Source organism: Pan paniscus, chromosome 7, assembly GCF_029289425.2.
Source record: "Pan paniscus chromosome 7, NHGRI_mPanPan1-v2.0_pri, whole genome shotgun sequence".
NCBI classification, from domain to species: Eukaryota; Metazoa; Chordata; class Mammalia; order Primates; family Hominidae; genus Pan; species Pan paniscus.
The window spans coordinates 82806555-82825620 of record NC_073256.2 but is presented as its reverse complement, the minus strand read 5'-3'; the positions used below and the strand labels follow the sequence as shown (position 1 = coordinate 82825620).

Below are 19066 nucleotides of genomic sequence, written 5' to 3'. Positions count from 1 at the left end.
GCTGAGGCAGAAGAATCGCTTGAACCCAGGAGGCTGAGATTACAGTCAGCCAAGATCGTACCACTGCACTCCAGCCTGGGCGACAGAGCAAGACTCTGTCTCAAAAAAAAACCAAAAAACAAACAAAAAAATCTTAAAAAACTCCTTCACATCCCTTTGAATTTAAAGATTTGTACTTTCATGACGGCAATTTCTTCTCATGTCCCCCACCACTATCCTTTTTAAAAATCTTACCTAGGGAGTAATGCAAAACCTACAAGAGAAAATGGTAGATATCTGATACCAGAGGAAAACTCCACCCAATAAGAAGAAGTAGGGAAGGGGAAGATAATGAGGTATAAGCCCAGGGAGTCAGGCTGGAACACGAAAGACATGTGCCATGCTAAGGAATTTGAATTTTTATCCTGGAGGCAGTTAGGGGATACTGACATATTTAAACAAGTTAGGGACTGAATCATTCTGGAAAATAGCTTGGAGGGTGAATTGAAAATTAGCGCGAGGAAATCAGTTAAGAAGTTGGGCAGCAATTTAACACAATGAGAGTCTCTACATGCAGAACTAACTGTCCTAAAACACAGTTACCATGCTCTTCACAAGCTATTTAAGAAAGTATGATGCTCATCACTGACTATTACATATAACAAGTTAAAAATCCACTGCCTTCTAATTTGATCCTATCCTATATACATCATTATTTCTTACTACTCTCAAAAAGAATGATACTCTGACCCAGTCAGGCTGGTAAACCTAATATGCCTCATTCATACAAAGCTAAAGTCTACCCTCTACGTCCTCCTTTACTCTATGCTTTCCATCTGAAAAGCTTTCTAGCTTCGATTCTCTCTCCAGATCACCCAAATCTAGATTGCCTCACAAAATAGAAATTCCCACTATGAGGACTATCTTGATCATTATATCCTTCTTGTAGTTACCACTTTCTGAATCGTATGAATGTTATCTCTACAACTAAATTCTAAGCCTCTTGAAGACAGGATGCATACCTGATATATCTTCATAATAAGTGTTTAAAATATGTTAGTTGAATGGTGAATCTGTGAGATTCCTTTTAAAACCAGTTTTGTAAAACCATAAACTGTTTCTTTTTGTTTTCCAATATAAATGGACAATGCAATCTATAGATTTTGGTGGAAAAACAGAGTAATCCAAATTCTCACAACATGTAGTTCAAATATCTTGGATATTCTACTACTCTATTAATCTTACTGTGATTAGTGTAATTTGAGAAACAAAAAATTGCATGCTGAAAACAGACTTAACCACAGAATATTCAAAAAGAATGCATAAGAAAGCAATAAACACAAATGCAAAGCAGGAATCAAAAGTAATGACTATATTAACGGAAAATTATAATGTGTATGCTGTCATCTGCTAAAAGCAAGAATACAAAATGGTGCCATTCAAACATCTCAAAATCACAAATGAACCCGTTTTCCTAATTGGTTTGAATCTCATAAATGCAAATGATTGCAACCTTCTAGATCGTTAAAAAAAAAAAAAAGAAAGAAAAAACTGAAGGAGGACGTACTGCAGACAACCCTACCTTTCTTTTCCCTTGTGTAATGCCCTAAAGTCAAGGGAAACAAACCATTGACAAAGTGTATTAAGTCAAAGTTCATTCTCTCCATGTGTAAATCAGAATAAGAGACATTTGTACACTTGGAACAAACATAAAACAGTAAAAATCTAAAGAATATTTTGAGATGACAACAAATATCATAATTGTTTAAAATAATTTTATAACCTAAATTGAAAACTTACAATAAACCTTACTTTGGCCATTATATAATTTAACAAAAATACTCAAGAGTTCTGCTAAGTAAAACATGAGATCATAAAACAAAAGCTTTAGTGGCTAAATAATTAAATGTAATTTTATAAGCTTGGCTCATAGGAAAATAATTAGCAACTAGAACTCCATATGTCATTTTAATACATAGTTGGGGGGTGTAGAAGAGTGGGAAACCATGATTGGACTACTTCAAACCATGACAACTTTACAGAAAACATGAAAAACCATAATTAACGATCTCACTTAAAATTAGAATCCACTGCCTTAGTCAAAAGGTCAAAAGTCTGTATTATTCTACGGCACTGGTTCTCAGCAATATTTTTTTCTCTACCAATGTCATATATGCCACTTAACTTTGACTATACTACTACTTTGCTAGTACCACTGAAAACCTAAAAATTAACATATATGACTAATACCTTATGAAAACAAATTTAGGAGCTGAATTCTGAAACATTAAACCCAACTCATTAATAGAACTCATTACCTGAGTAAGATAACGTCTGTAATCTTGCCGCAATTCTTCTTTTAATTTATGTTTCTTCCGTTCATAGTCTTCTCCAAGTGGTAAACTTAATCCATAATCAATTCCTAGAAAAAAAACAACTTCTTAGTATAATTCATTTTCAAACCAATCTCAAAGTTCTACTTCCTATAACAAAGCACAGTAAGAAGGAACAGAATTATGCTGATTCCAAGAGTAGGATTAGGGTAAGTTTTTTACTTAAAATGTCTCAATAGATAATACATTCAGATAATCAAAAATATTATCAAAAATATCATTCTCACCCATGAGCCCTAGCCACCCTGTTCTCCTGTCCAGAACAACAAACATTGTTATTTCTTGTCTCCATGCAGAGAATTTTTTAATACACCTATAAACAGATACTTTTATATTATCATATACATATTTATATGCATGTGTGCATTATATTTACTTTTTCCTCCAGTTAAGACAAGTAGTCCAGCATTGTTTGGCATCTTGCTTTCTCAAGAACAGCAAAATTAAAGAAAAACTAATTATCTTTACATCTTCACTTAATTATACCCTAATTTCTATAAAAATAAATACCAACAACAATTTTAATGCATCATTTTCAGTCTAGGAAAACTAATAACATGATTTTTTTAGCATACAAGAATATCTTTAATATAACATGTTTCTGAGAAAAAATTATTAGGGCCATGTGTTGCTTAGAATGACATTTCTTTTTTTTTTTAATTTTCTTTTTGTATCAAAGAGCATTCAGATAGGATGAAATTCCTAAAAACTTCTAAAGTTAAACCACTTCTGATTTCATAAAAATGGATATTAATTTTTATTGTGGTAAAATGTATATAATATAAAACCTACCATTTTAATCATTTTAAGCATTCAATTCAGTGGCATTAAGTACATTTACAATGTTGTACAACCATCATCACTATCCATTTCCAGAATTTTTTCATCATCCCAAACAGAAACTCTGTAAATGGATGTTAATTTTTGAAGAAAAACTTCGAATTTGAGTAGTATTTCCTTACACAAAATTTAAAAATCAAATTACATTTAGGGATGATGACAATGATGACTGTACAACTTGTAAATATACTAAAAACCATTGAATTGTACACTTTAAATAGGTAAATGTTATGGTGTGTAAATTATATCTCAACAAAGCTATCAAAAATCAAATTATATACTTTTCAAACCTTCAATAATAAAATACTATGTCAAGAAGCATAGACATTAGATGAGTATTCAGATCTGAAGCTTCATCCCTTTTTTAGTCCTACTATATACATAATACTATAGTATTAAAAAATTATCATTTCTAAACAAAATAAAACTTGGCTTTTTTTTTTTTTTCCTCTCTTTAGACAGGGTCTCGCTCTGTTACCTAGGCTTGAGTGCAGTGGCGTGATCAAGGCACATTGCAGCCTCAACCTCCTGGCCTCAAGCAATCCTCCCATCTCAGCCTCCCGAGTAGCTAGGACTACAGGCATGCACCACCACGCCTGGCCAAAACTTTCCTTAAAGATTCAGCTATGAGCACTATAGATGAAATAAAATTTGACTGTAGTTTATAAACTGATATAAAAATCACCATTTTGTGCCTTATTTCTCACAATGTAGCTGAATGATGGGAACTTTTCAAGAATGTGTCATATCACTGCTTTACTACATCACTGAAACATTTCAGGCAGGGAAAAGGCCAGTGTAATATAAACATAAGTGGATGTTTATGGATTCTTACAGAATACTAAAATCCACTTACCGCTATCAACACTGGAATTCTCTTGATAAACATTTCTGGCCTATTTAACTCCTTGATGATAGAGGGTATAACAGAGGATTCCTTAGGGACACCTCTTACACATGCTTCTAACTCTCTTCCAAAAGAAACTAAAGCATTCCATATGCTTGGAATTTTAAATCATCCTAGAAAGGAACTGTTTCCTTTTGAAGGAATCTAAACCTTTTTTTAAAGATACAGAATTTAAGCCTAAGGAGAGAAAGTTTTGATTCTCATGTTCAGAATGGAACATCATATATAAAACTAAACTATAAAATCTATGAAGGCAAGGCCCATGCACTATTCAATTTTATAATGCTGGCACATAACTTTAACCCAAGAAAATGTTCATTGAATAAATCTGCAAATGAATATATGAATGAGTGCCTGAGACAGAGGAAGAAATGAGAAAAGGTGAGGGGGAACAATATACTATACTTAATATTCCATTTCTCCTGTTAGCGGTCTGACTGCATAGAGAGAGGTAGTTACCAAAGTTACATATCACTAGTCACACAGGGTCACAATGGATGTTCTATTGTGCCAAGGAGTAAAAGACAACAATGCTGCCAGGATGATGCCAACACACTACCTGCCCATCCAGGAACAAGCAATTTACAAATTTACAAAAAGTGTATGTTTAAGGTGGCTTTTACTGCTGTTTTTCAATTCTACTTGGGGGTTTATGTGGAAGAATGGAAAGAAAAACATAATTCATTTTCATTTACATTATTATTCATATATACATATATATATATATATATATATTTTTTTTTTTTTTTTGAGACGAAGTCTCACTCTGTTGCCCAGGCTGGAGTGCAGTGGCACAATCTTGGCTCACTGCAACCTCCACCTCCCAGGTTCAAGTGATTCTCCTGCCTCAGCCTCTCAAGTAGCTGGGATTACAGGCACCTGCCACCACACCTGGCTAATTTTTGTATTTTTAGTGGAGGCGCGGTTTCACCATATTGGCCAGGCTGGTCTCAAACTCCTGACCTCATGATCCGCCCACCTTGGCCTCCCAAAGTGCTGGGATTACAGGCCTCAGCCACTGCGCCCGGCCTATTATTCATATTAAGTTAAATTTTTATTTACTAAGAGTATTTGTTTTTCACTATTAATTCAAATAGTATTGTAAAATTGTCTTGACAAGTAACAATATATAATGCCTTCTGAGTTATTTATAACTTTATTAATTTAATGTTTAGTCAACAGAAAACACTAACTTTTTAATTCTTATTTTTGTCATCTTGTACCAACATTTTATGGCATTAGAGGTAAGTCACAGACATAAAATTAGGAACTGTATAGAACAATGTAAATATCCTATTCTTTTAAACCATGCATTAACAATAGCATCTCAATTGACTTAATGAGCTAAGGAACACAGTGAGGCTTACTTATTGTGCCTGTTGTCTTCTGATGGATCTAGCAGCAAGTAAAGCATTTGTGTCATTTTAGGGTTATTTGAAGTGATGTCACTTCATCAAGTATAACATCAATGACCCTAAGATAGTTAACATTATGCTTCAGAACTATAGTAATTAGAAGTATTTGGTTTCTATAGCAGTTGTGGCTTACATAAAATACTTAAGACTAAAGTATATAACTTCTTCATAATTAATTTACCTTCTAACAGAGCATTCATCATAATTACTCTATGAAACAAATTACCATAGAACATTTACTTTCTTTTCATTATTATACTACCATGAAAAAGCATTATGTAAAAATAATCAAAAGACAAATTATAGGAAATAATAATAGGCCTTTACACAATGGGTGACTTACAAGGAGATGTGACTAATTGAGGAGACACTGTACTCTTAAATTTCAGCTATAAAGGTATCACTACAAGGACCCATTTCACTCATACAAAATGAATAAAAACTGTAGAAGAGTATCTGTGATTTAGTTTACAATAGGATAAACCTAAGACAAAGAGGAATGATAATTAAAACTACAAGGCTGGGTGCTGTGGGTCACGCCTGTAATTCCAGCACTTTGGGAGGCCGAGGTGGGTGGATTACTTGAGGTAAGGAGCTCGAGACCAGCCTGACCAAGATGGTGAAACCCTGTCTCTATGAAAAGCACAAAAAAAGTAGCTGGGGGTGGTGGCAGGCACCTGTAATCTCAGCTACTCAGGAGGCTGAGGCAGGAGAATAGCTTGAACCCAGGAGGCAGAGGTTGCAGTGAGCCGAGATCGCGCCACTGCACTCCAGCCTGGGCAACAGAGCGAGACTCTATCTCAAAACAAATAATTAAAACTACAACTAGACAGATGCAGTGGCACAAACCTATAGTCTCAACTACTTAGGAGCCAGAGAAGGGAGGATCGTTTGAACCCAAGAGTTCAAAACCAGCCGGGGCAACATACCAAGACTCTATCTCTACAAAAAATTTAAAAATTAGGCATGGTGGCCTGAGCCTGTAGTCCTAGCTAGTCGAGAGGATGAGGCAGGAAGATCCCCAGAGCCCAGGAGTTTTAAGCTGCAGTAAGCTATTATGGTGCCACTGCACACGAGCCTGGATGACAGAGCAAGATCCTCTCCCTTAAAAAAACTGGGTGGTGGGGAGAAACTACATGTTTTAAGACCTTCACACATTTGTATCAAAACATTTTTAAAAGATTAATGGGAGCATTTAAATGATTAATATAAGTATTTCAACAATATTGATTATTGTTAATAATACCAGTAATGGTTGTTAAACGATAATAAGTTAGTAAGAATTTCTTTTAATGAAATAAACACAAATATTATGCCTAGAAACAGTTTAGGGAGATAAAAGATCTTTTATAGATCACTTTCAGGTGACTTTCTCTTAATTTAATATTACTAGTATTCTGACAAACTCCTTATTAAAGACATTTTTTCATTAGCTTATATGAACTAAATCATGTACATCCTATGTGTAATAAAAAAATTGGACTGTTACTTTCTCTGGGCTTGGAAAAGAAAAAACAAAAAAAAAATTGAATCCTTTGTCTCCAGTTTCTGGGAGGTAACCTCTAAATCCTTAAAAGTTTCCAGACAATGGGAATGTCTTTATTATTCACAGTGGACACCTTGGACCACACCTAATAGTTTACACTAACAACGTAAATCATTGTGAGCCCCTAGTGGGTTTGACCTTAAAATTTACCAGATGATGGGAATGTCTTTATTATTCACAGTGGGTACCCTGGATCATACCTAACAGTTTATACTAACAAGTGAATCATTGTGAACCCCTAGAGAGTTTATGCTACAGAGATGACAAAAACGGGAGCTGGTCATGCCAGAAAAACCAACCATGTGATTTGAGGGTTGGGCCTTTGTGCCATGTGACATCAGCCAGGCCTAAGGGGAATGAATACAGCAGGGCTGGAGATCAAGCCAAGGAGCAACGATTCAACCAATCATTCCTACATAAGGAAAATCCAGTAAAAACTCTGGACACTCAGGCTCAGGTGAGGCTGATTGGCAATATTCTGTATCCTGTCACATACTGATGTGCTAGGAGGGTAATGTCTCCCTGAGACTAACAGATACTTAATGTTTGGACCGTCCCAGACCTTACCCTATGTGTCTCTCCCTTTGGCTATTTCTAATTTGTATACTTATGCTATAAAACTGTGACCATAAGTATAGCGCTTTCTTGAGTTCTGTGAGTCATTCTTATGAATTATTGAACTTGAGGGGATAGGGGAAACCCCCAAATTTATAGCCAGATGGTCAGACCTGAAGGTGTCCTGGTGACCCTTGAACTTGCAGCTGGAGTCTGAAGTGAAGGCAGTCTTGTGGAGGCCTATGCCCTTAACCTGTGAAGTTTGGTCCAACTCCAGGTAGCTGGTGTCAGAAGTCACTGTAACGCTACCTCAAATCCTTTTATGAAAGGTATAAATGGTGGTAGAAAGAGCCACATGGAATTAACCATGAATATCATCAGTATCTAACAGAAAAGAATTTATAAAATCATAGTGTTGTATGATAGTTGTACTATGAGCTATCAATAGATTGTTTTCATTGGATAAAATGAGTATGTCCAGTTTATATATCACTGATTACTATACTATGCTTAATTACTTATTCAAACTACGATGTTACAGTGCTTTAAGTCAATACCTCATTTCCAAATCTGACCTATATTAGACCTGTTTTTTATAATTCCTAAATGAGACCACTTAAGGAAAACCCTTAGTTGCCAAATAATTTTACATTTTTCCCAGTGTGAGAAACTATTTATTTGAGTGAATTTTAAAGCCACAATTAATCAGGCAGGAGGTCAGTAACTAAATGCTTATGCAGTATAAAATTAGTCAATTATATATTGCTCTTTAATAAAATTCCATGTGCATCAAATGGTTTCAGATGGCAATGGAAGAAGCATTCCATGAAAATTAAAGTCAACACACCCAAGAGAATTGGTTTTATTTTTGCAATGGGGACATTAACCCGTTGGTTTAAAACAACTTTTCCAAGCAGTAAGTGCTGCGCACTGTGCTAGGCAATGGAAATACAACGGGATGCAAGTTGGCATATCACTGTGGTACAAAAGAGAAGCTGAATAAGTTCAAAACTACTCTTCAAGAGGAGAACAAATCCTCTAGAAGCACATGACAGGATTGACCAACCCAATCTAGCAGAAGTATTAAGATGGCAAATTTATCATATAAGAAAAAAAGAAGCCATCAAAGGGTTTGAAGCAGAGACTAATATGATCAGATTTGTTTTATGCAAATATATAGAAAACATAGAGATTTGATACACGGGGCTAGACTGTAAAACAAAACAACCACCAAAAACACTAGGAAGCTTTTACAAAAATCTGACAGACAACAGAGGCTTCATAAAAGAAAGTCAGTGGGATTACAGCAGAGTGACCTTACTTGAGATTTATGCATTAGAATCAACTAGACTTGTGTAACTGCTTGATATAGGAGACAGGAGAAGACAGGAATCAAGGATGACTAGGCAGCCAGCTCAGTGAGATGGGGAGCACTAGAAAGTTTGACAAGAGTATAAGTTAATTTTGCAAATTTTGATTTTGAGCCCATGCCATACATGACCATACAAGTACAGATGTCCAATGGAAAATCAGACATATGGGTCAAGTTCGCAATAGAACCTGGGACTGGGGATACAGATTCAGAAGTCATGAACACACTAATAGTAAATAAAGCCCTGTGAGCGGATATGGACACTCGGGGAATGTATAAGATGAGAAGTCAGCCTAGGTCAGAGGCCCAAGTAACACCAATTAATGGAAAGGCAGAGGTCACCACCTTTCAGTTATACTGTTAACTCTCCATAATATGTGAATGTAATGATCAAAGAATAATTCCTAAGACAATTCAAACAACTACATTTTTTTTTTAATTGAGATGGAGTCTCTCTCTGTCACCCAGGCTGGAGTGCAGGGGCATGATCTCAGTCACTGCAACCTCCGCCTCCTAGGTTCAAGTGATCCTCCCACCTCAGCCTCCCGAGTAGCTAGGATTATAGGCCTGCGCCACCATGCTGGGCTAATTTTTTTGTATTTTTAGTAGAGATGGGGTTTTACCATGTTGGCCAGGCTGGTCTTGAACTCCTGATCTCAAGTGATCTGCTGGCCTCAGCCTCCCAAGTGTTGGGATTACAGGTGTGAGCCACCACGCCCAGCCCGAAAAACTACTTTTAAAAAGATGGAAGGCCAGGCACAAGTGGCTCACACCTGTAATCCCAGAACTTTGGGAGGCCGAGGCAGGCGGATGGCTTGAGCTAGCGAGTTCGAGACCAGACCAGCCTGGGCAACATAGCGAAACACCACCTCTACAGAAAATATATGTATATAAAAAAAAGTTAGCCGGCATGGTGGTGCTCACCTGTGGTCTCAGCTACTTGGAGGCTGAGGAGGGAGGATGAATCACTTAAGCCTGGACAGTGGAGGTTGCAGTGAGCCAAGATTATGCCACTGCACTCCAGCCTGGGCGACAGAGTAAGATCCTGTCTCAAAAAAAAAAGATGTAAACGAGAAAAAGAAATTAATATTTATTGTGTACCAATTACGTGCCAGCCATCTTTTCACCTATTTAACTTTCGCCCATAACGACTTTTTGAGATAGATGTCATAAGATAAGGAAACAAAGTGTAGCTCCTGACAGGTCATAAAGGCATCACAGCCCAATCCAAAGCAAGCTGTAACCCTAGAATTTAAAAGGGATTCTGTCTAACCTTAGCGACCTTAGTGCTTGAGATAACCTACTATTAAACTTTTTAAAAATTATCTCTTGGAATAATTAAAATTTAGATTCATAAAAACGTAGGGCTGGAAGATAATCAAACTTATTTCACAGAAAAAAAATTGAGAGCCTTAGAGATTAAAAAATTTTACCAATATATAATACTTTAGTTCACTAATGCTGTATATTAATAATTTATAAGAGATTCAAAATGGAAAGAGTTATCTATCTGATATTAAAAGTAGGGCACTCACTTTGAGCTATTTGTCTAATGCAGAGACAAAGCTTACTGACTATCCAGTTTCTTGGCCGGCATCCCCTTGTATCCACTGGCACACAAAAACAATTTAGGAGTATACCTACAGCCATGAAAAGGTGTCCATTTGAGAACAATGCTTTAATCAAATGAACTTATCATAGTTGATTTTCTTTTTGTGAAAAAGTTTGTCATCATCAATAAATCACAAAATGCACGTTGAAAATATTCATACAGGTCGGGCACAGTGGCTCACGCCTGTAACCCCAGCTTTGGGAGGCCGAGGCGGGCAGGCAGATCACCTGAGGTCAGGAGTTCGAGACCAGCCTGGCCAACACTGCGAAACCCTGTCTCTACCAAAAATATAAAAAATTAGCTGAGTGTGGTGGCATGCACCTGTAATCCCAGCTACTTGAGAGGCTGAGACAGGAGAATCGCCTGAACCTGGGAGGTGGAGGTGGCAGTGAGCCAAGATCGTGCCACTGCACTCCAGCCTGGGCGACAGGGTCAGACTCAGCCTTGAAGAAAAAAAAAAAAAAAATTATATATATATATATATTCATACAGACTGGGCACGGTGGCTCAGGCCTGTAATTGTAGTACTTTGGGAGGCCAAGGCAGGAGGATTGCTTGAACCCAGGAGTTCAAGATAACACTGAACTATGATCATGCCACTGCACTCCAGCCTGAGTGACAGAGAGAGAGAGAGACCCTGTCTTTAATAAATAAACAAAAATTTTTACATATTCATACATTTTCTTTTTTTAAAATGTATACCTACCAACAAGCCAAAATGTGGTAAAAAGTTTCCAAATATTTTCATACCATACCATAATCAAAGCATTAGTATGGCTACAGTATTAACTTCTTTACAATTCCAACATGATCATCAATAATTAAAATAGTCTTTCACCAAACAGCATTTTGTACCCTTTAAGCATATTTCTTTAATTTTTAAATAAGCAAGTTCACCATTTTCAATCAACAAATAAAAGTTTCTCTTCTCTCTCTCTCTCACACACACAAATTCCTTTCAAAGTTTTCAATTTTTAAGTTATGTTATACACACCTTCTTCTATAAGTTCCACAAATCATAACCAATGCAGTATCACATAAAACAAGTACAAAGTTTTCAGTATGAGTTCTATTTCATATGTAGACTATATTGACTTACATAAGATTCCAGAAAGAAAAACTACTAGGATTCCAAATAAATCTTTTTTTCTGACAAGACAAACCTCTTTCAGAAGAGCCCACTAAGGATATCTTAAAATAAGTTTAGCACATCTAATGACATACCTAAGGAACCCCTGGTCTGTTGACTATTTGGTGGTATGTTTTCCTTAGCCATAGAGATCAGTATCTTACTGTTTTCAGAAAGCTTCTCTGACAACTTTCCCTGAAAGAGACATAATGTTTACAAAAGCAAGAGGAAAAAAAAACCATGAAATATACAACTCATCTCAAATTTTAATTAAACAGCTTGATGAAATTACACAGTACATCATAGAAGAAATTAAGTGTAAAGTTTGAGGAATTAGCCAAAGGTATTTTAATTTTATAATAGATATTCTAATATTTAACTCATTCACTTACCAACAAATATTTACTGAGTTCCCATTAAGTGCCAAACATTTTGTCAAGCATTGAAAGTATAAGAGTTTTAAAAAATAGAAGAATTTCTGCCATCATGAAGCTTATAAACTATTGGGGGGACACATAATGAACTCAACACATGATTAGATTATGTGATATGTAGACAGTGGCAGGAAGTGGTTATGGAAAAAAAAAAACCAGATTAAAGTAAGGAGGCCCAGAAATGCTGAGGGACTATAAGGCCTCACTGAGCAGGTGATATTTGAACTAAGACTTAAAATTATTTATGTACAAATTAATGTTAGAAATTATAACAAAACTGTCTTTAAAGCTATGTACTCCAAATTATGTAACTCCAAAGCCATAAGCTGGTCCTAACTACTGGAGAGTGGTTAAGAGATAGACTCTGGAGCTGCATAAAGGTTCCACTCCTGAATCCACCACTGTGTGGACCTGGACAAATTACTTAACTCCTGTGAGCTTCACTTTCTTAATCCATAAAACAAAAAAAATTCACCTGCTTAACAGGGATATTATGATTAAATAAAATGATACATATAAAGTCCTTGGCATTCCTGGTACATGACAGGTTATCTGGAAGAAAGGCAACCTATTATGTTGGTTCCGAGGACAAGCACTGAAGCCAGGCTGCCAGGGGTCAAAGCCTAGTTCCACCAACTCTACTGCCTTAGTCTCATTACTTAACTTGCCTCAGTTTACTCATCTGGAAAATTACAATAACAGCACTTACCTCATAGATTACTGTGAAATATAACCTCTTAAGAATATGCCTTGTCCATAGCTAGTACTCAATAAATGTTAGCCGTGTGAGTAAAATTGTAATCAGGGTATCTATATTATTTATCATCTCAGCCAAGGTACCTTTGTCCAGGACAAATGCTAAACCAGAAAAAAACACTCGACAACAGGTAAACCAGGATCATCTTGAACAAACCAATATATATGGTTACTGTCATTATGATGAACCATATGGCACAGATTAAACTACATGCTGTATCTTATTACATACACTGAGCCCTGAGAAGGTGCCACAACACTCTAATCAGTGCTGCATTCTCAGAGCTTAGCATAATACCTAACACAATCTCAGTAAGTATTTGCTAAATGGATAAATCAGTTTCACCTAAACAAGGAAAGCTTTAAGAAAGCCTTTCAGACATTGCTTTAAGAAACAATTATTTTAGGCCGGGCACACTGGCTCATGCCTGTAATCTCAGCATTTTGGGAGGCTGAGGCGGGTGGATCTCAAGGTCAGGAGTTCAAGACCAGCCTGGCCAACATAGTGAAATCTCAACTCTACTAAAAATACAAAAATTAGCCAGGCATAGTGGCGGGCACCTGTAGTCCCAGCTACTCATGAGGCTGAGGCAGAAGAATCACTTGAGCCTGGGAGGCTGAGGTTGTGGCGAGCTGAGATCACACCATTGCAGTCCTGCCTGGCCAACAGAGCGAGATTCTATCTCAAAAAAAAAAAAGCAATTATTTTAAGAAATTTATATTAAGAAACACAAATAGTACAAAATAATAAGTTCACTTTTTCAGATTTCAAAAAAACTTTTTAAACTAATTAAATTGAATTTTTTCACATAGACTATAAACTTGCTTTTACAACTATTCTGTTTATGTTGTGGAAGTTCTTTGTAATAGAACTGGTCTCATAATCATTTTATAACCAAATAATTCTTCAACAAGAGATAAGAGAAACACTGTGAGATATAAACCACCACAAAAGAAAAACTGCATTCAAAATTACTGCAATCTTGTCTGGAGTCAGGCTCCTAAAATGACAGCATACTACAAAACAGAAGATTCTCACTCATAGAAGAGGATGTTTTGTATTTACACAGGAGTAATCTCCATAGACAATTATAATAAAACATGTTCAAAGAAAATTATTAAATTTACCTTCATTTCCATGTAAGGTGGATCACTTTCCAACTCTGCTTTGTCTTCGGCCAATCTGGCTTTTTGCTCTTCAATAAATTCATCCAAATTATCAGCCATTTTGCAGATTCTTTAAAAAAAAATTTCAGTGAGCATATCTATATCACAGTATATTTAGCCTAATTATCAACATGTAGGCTTAGTCCACATTTAGTTTTCAATCTCACTTATCAAATTGAGAAATTCAAACTTAAGATTGATCATAAATATGCCTGCCTACTGCCTCTCCCAGCTTCCCCAAAAAGCCTACAATATACTTTAAAATATCTGAAATAAAAAGAAAATGAAAAACTACCACCACCCTCCATATACACTCCCTCCCCGGCAAAAAACAAAGGCAAGCAAACAAAAAGCTCTTTAAATACTTAAGCCAAAGCACTTTAAAAAAAAAAAATTTTTTTTTTAAATATTGGGAGATAATTTCTGACTTACAGAGAAGTTACAGTAATAATACCAAGAACACACAAAGAGTCTTTATTAATTCCCTATTAAGATTTGGCTCCACTTGCTTCATCCTTTGCTTGTGCACAGAAGGTCATTCTCTCCATACACACAAACACAATTTTTTCTAAAATTATTCAGAGAATAAAGTACATATATCATAGCCCTTTGCCCCTAAGCTCTTCAGTGTGTGTGTCTTAAGAATTGGGTTATTTTCTTATATAACCTCAACATAATTATCAACTTTTGTAACACTGATTTTTTAATCTATTGTCCATATTCCACTTTTGTCAACTGACTCAATAGCAGCCTTTACAGCCTATTTTTCTCTTTCTAATTCGGGATCCCATCTAAGTTAGGTACTGATTGCATTTCACTGCTATATCTCTTTTGCCTTCTTTAATTTGGAATATCTATCTCTACCATCTTTCTTTGTCTTTTACCAATTTACACAGGTAAAAGAATCCTGTGTAACAGAACATCCTTTTCAATAGAACATCCCTTATCTAGGGTGTGCCTGATGTTTCTTAATGACTAAATTTAGATTATGCATTCTCACGAGAAATATTAGGTGAAATTTTAAGGTGTCACAAAGAGAAGGCACATGATATTTACCTGCCCCTTGTTAGTGATGTTATTTTTTATTATATGGTCAAGATGTTGTCTAATTCCTGAACTGCTAAACTGTTCCTCAAAGTACAAAGTACCATATTTACATTCCAATGTATAAGAATGTATGTGGGTTGTAATGACAATTGCAATTTCTACACATCCTTGCCAGGGCGTGATATTTTCAGTCATTTTTATCTTAGTCATTCTATTGTGTATTTATTTAGTGGTTATCTCTCTGAGTGTTTTAATCTGCATTTCTCTGATAACTATGATGTTGAGCATCTTTTCATCTATTTTTTTACCATACATATAATCATTGGGAAAGTATCTACTCAAATCTGCCCTTTTGTTAAAATTAGCTTTTCTTTCTTTCTTTCTTTCTTTTTTTTGAGACAGGCTCTCTCGTTGTTTCACAGGCTAGAGAGTACAGTGTTGCCATCATAGTACACCTTCAGCCTTGAACTCCTGGGCTCAAGCAATCCTCCCACCTCAGCCTCCTGAACAGCTAGGACTATAGGCAAGCACCACCATCCCTAGCTAGTTTTTTCATTTGTTTGTTTATTGCAGACACAGGATCTCACTATGTTGCCCAGGCTGGAGTGGTATGATCATAGCTCAATGTTACCCCTTCAATTCCTGGACTCAAATGATCCTCCTGCCTCGGCCTCCCAAAGTGTTCCAACTAAAGGCATGAGCCACCAAGCCCAGCACGTTGTTTTATTACCATTGAATTGTAAGATTTCTTTATATATACTTGATAAAAGTCGTTTATTAAACTTGCTTTATTTTTACAAAGCAATATTTTACAAAACTTGCTTTGTAAAAATATTTTCTGCCAATCTGTGGTTTGTAAATTTTCTTGATATATTTTTAACAGTGAAAGTTTATAATTTTTATCAAGTCCAATTTATCAATTTTTAAATTTGTTTGTACTTTTTGTGTCCTATCTAAAAAAAAATCTTTTTTTTTTTTTTTGAGACAGAGTCTTGCTCTGTCGCCCAGGCTGGAGTGCAGTAGCGCAATCTCACTGCAGCCTCCGCCTCTTGGGTTCAAACAATTCTCCTGCCTCAGCCTCCTGAGCAGCTGGGACTACAGGCGCCCGCCACCACGCCTGGCTAACTTTTTGTATTTTTTGTAGAGACGGGATTTCACCGTGTTAGCCAGGATGGTCTCAAGATGGTCTCAATCTCCTGACCTTGTGATCCACCTGCCTTGGCCTCCCAAAGTGCTGAGATCACAGGTGTGAGCCACCACGCCCAGCTAAAAAAAATCTTTGCCTAACCCAAGATCACAAATATTTTCTTTTATGTTTCCTTTTAGAAGTTTTTAGTTTTTTCTCTTACATTTAAGTCTGTGATCCATTCAAAGTTAATTTTTGCAAATCTGTAAGTGTCAAGGCTCAACTTTTTTGCATATGAATAGAGTATTCCAGCACCATTTTTTGAAAAGACTAACCTTTCTTCATTTAACCTAGAATTTTTTTCCAAACACATCTTCCAAAGTCCCATTAAAGTTAGCATCTAATTGGGTACGTAGACAAAAAAGAAGCCACTAATGATCAAAGTTTTAAGGCCTGGAAGCTAAATGTGGATAGAATCTTGGACAGAAGTAAGTCAGAGCAAGTTGGAAGATTTAGAAAGGTTTGGTTTACATATGTTAAGTTGGAGCTAGTAAGATGTGCTACTGGAAATTTACAGTAGACGGTTAGAAATTCAAGATTCAAATTCAAGAAAATGAACTACATTAACTATGTATTTTAAAGGTAACAGTTGAAGCCACAGTAAATGAGCACAGGCAGGGAAAAAGAGAGATGACCCAGAACTAAACAACAGCCAATGTTCACTTGAGGGAGTGACAGAAGAATTGAAGCTGGGGGGGAAAAAAAAAACAGAAGGAATAATTAAATAATAATTAAAACAGGGATATGAAACAAACCAAATCAGCATAATTAGTTGAGGAAAAGAGGAAAGAGGTACAAAATAGAACTGGTAAACAATATCAAATGCAAGCAAGTTAAAGAAAAAAAGTATCCCCTGAACTTAATGTTTGGGACAATAATAATTTGTAAAATATATATATATATCATTGTAGAAAAGCAGGCTTCACCTAAAAGAATATGTTGAAACTTATAACAGGTAAACAGTACCTAATGTAAACTTCACGCCATTATGTAATACCAAAAGAAACACTGATTTTAAAACATAGCTGTAGGCTGGGCTTGGTGGCTCACACTTGTAATCCCAGCACTTTGAGAGGCTGAGGTGGGATCACTTGAGCGCAGGAGGTCAAGACCAGCCTGGGCAACATAGTAAGATCTTGTCTCTACTAAAAATAAAAATAAAATTAGCCAGGCATAGTGGTGTATCCTGTAGTCCCAGCTATTGGGGAAGCTGAGGCAGGAGGATTGGATCACTTGAGCCCAGGAGATCAAGGCTACAGTGAGCTTATGAGCATGCCACTGTACTCCAGCCTGGGCAACAGAGCAAGACCCCATCTCAAAAAAAAACACTAAAAATAGAAATATATATATATATATTTACATATATAGTTTTAGCAAAATATATTTCAAATCAACAAAAGTTGATAAATTCTGGCCAATTTCTTTTGTTGTTTTTTGTTTTTTAGAGATGAGGTCTCGCTCTGCTGCCCAGGCTAGTGTGCAGTGGCACGATCATAGTTCATTGTAACTTTGAACTGCTAAGCTCAAGTGATCCTCCACGTTGGCCACCAGAATCACTGGGATTATAACTGCCAGCGACCACACTCAGCTTATTTCAGCTTTTTTTTTTTTTTTTGAGACGGAGTCTCGCTCTGTCACCTAGGCTGGAGTACAGTGGCGTGATCTCAGCTCACTGCAAGCTCCACCTCCCGGGTTCATGCCATTCTCCTGCCTCAGCCTCCCGAGTAGCTGAGACTACAGGTGCCCACCACCATGCCCAGCTAATTTTTTTGTATTATTAGTAGAGACAGGATTTCACTGTGTTAGCCAGGATGGTCTCAATCTCCTGACCTCGTGATCCGCCCGCCTCGGCCTCCCGAAGTGCTGGGATTACAGGTGTGAGCCACCGTCCCGGCTTATTTCAGCCATTTTTAATTTGCTAATAGTCACGAAAGATTTTTCCTAGTAAAAATTCTGAACTCAACAGCAAACAAGTTTTCATGTTTAAAAAAATCAATCCTCAAAATCCTCTAATCTTCCTAAATATTCTATGTCTGATAGGAATAAAATGATGAGATAACGCATATATTTTGCTATAGAATTTTGCACAGAATTTAAACAGAAATGTCATTTATCTAGGTTGGGGGCGATGGCTCACGCCTGTAATCCCAGCACTTTGGGAGTGTGAGGCAGGTGGATCACCTGAGGTCAGGAGTTCGAGACCAGCCTGGCCAACATGGCAAAACCCCGTCTCTACTAAAAATACAAAAATTAGCCAGGCATGGTGGTATATACCTGTAATCCCAACTACCGGGGGACACTGACACAGGAGAATCGCTTGAACCAGGCAGATGGAAGTTGCAGTGAGCCGAGATCATGCCACTGCGCTCCAGTCTGGGCAACAAAGTGAGACTCCATCCCAAAAAAAAAAAAAAAAAAAGAAAAGAAAAAAAAGAAATGTCATTTATCTAAAAAGAAAAAAAAAACAGTAACATGCCACCTTCACATGGAACTAAGGTTTCCATACAACCTAATAACAATTATTAATTTAACATGTTCATTTACATGTTGTTCTAACCAGGCTTTGAAAGATCTCCCTCTTGAATTTATAGATGCTTATCTTTCTCTTTACTGTAATTATTTAACATTATAAATTATAGAACTGATTTTAACTTACAGTAATCAAAAGTACAAAAAGTACAAATAAAACATACTTTTAAACAACCATAGTAAATATAGCATATGCCAT

The 19066-nt window shown here is 36.4% G+C and overlaps 1 protein-coding gene across 20 annotated transcripts in view; it reads right to left on the bottom strand.

Moving 5' to 3' along the window:
* The window catches only part of CSPP1 (centrosome and spindle pole associated protein 1), a 131779-nt gene that overhangs the window by 107758 nt on the left and 4955 nt on the right, over positions 1-19066 (bottom strand). For 15 of the 20 annotated variants that reach the window (XM_003831350.6, XM_003831349.7, XM_034966188.4 and 12 more), the window contains exons 2-4: positions 14067-14175; positions 11844-11943; positions 2298-2401 (exon numbers count right to left, since the gene is read on the bottom strand). In XM_003831350.6, coding sequence (XP_003831398.3) covers positions 2298-2401; positions 11844-11943; positions 14067-14175 — 313 coding nt within the window. Of the gene's footprint in view, positions 1-1561; positions 1586-2297; positions 2402-11843; positions 11944-14066; positions 14176-19066 lie in introns of all 20 variants that reach the window. The other 5 variants (XM_034966185.4, XM_034966189.4, XM_034966187.4 and 2 more) reach the window with 1 other exon arrangement.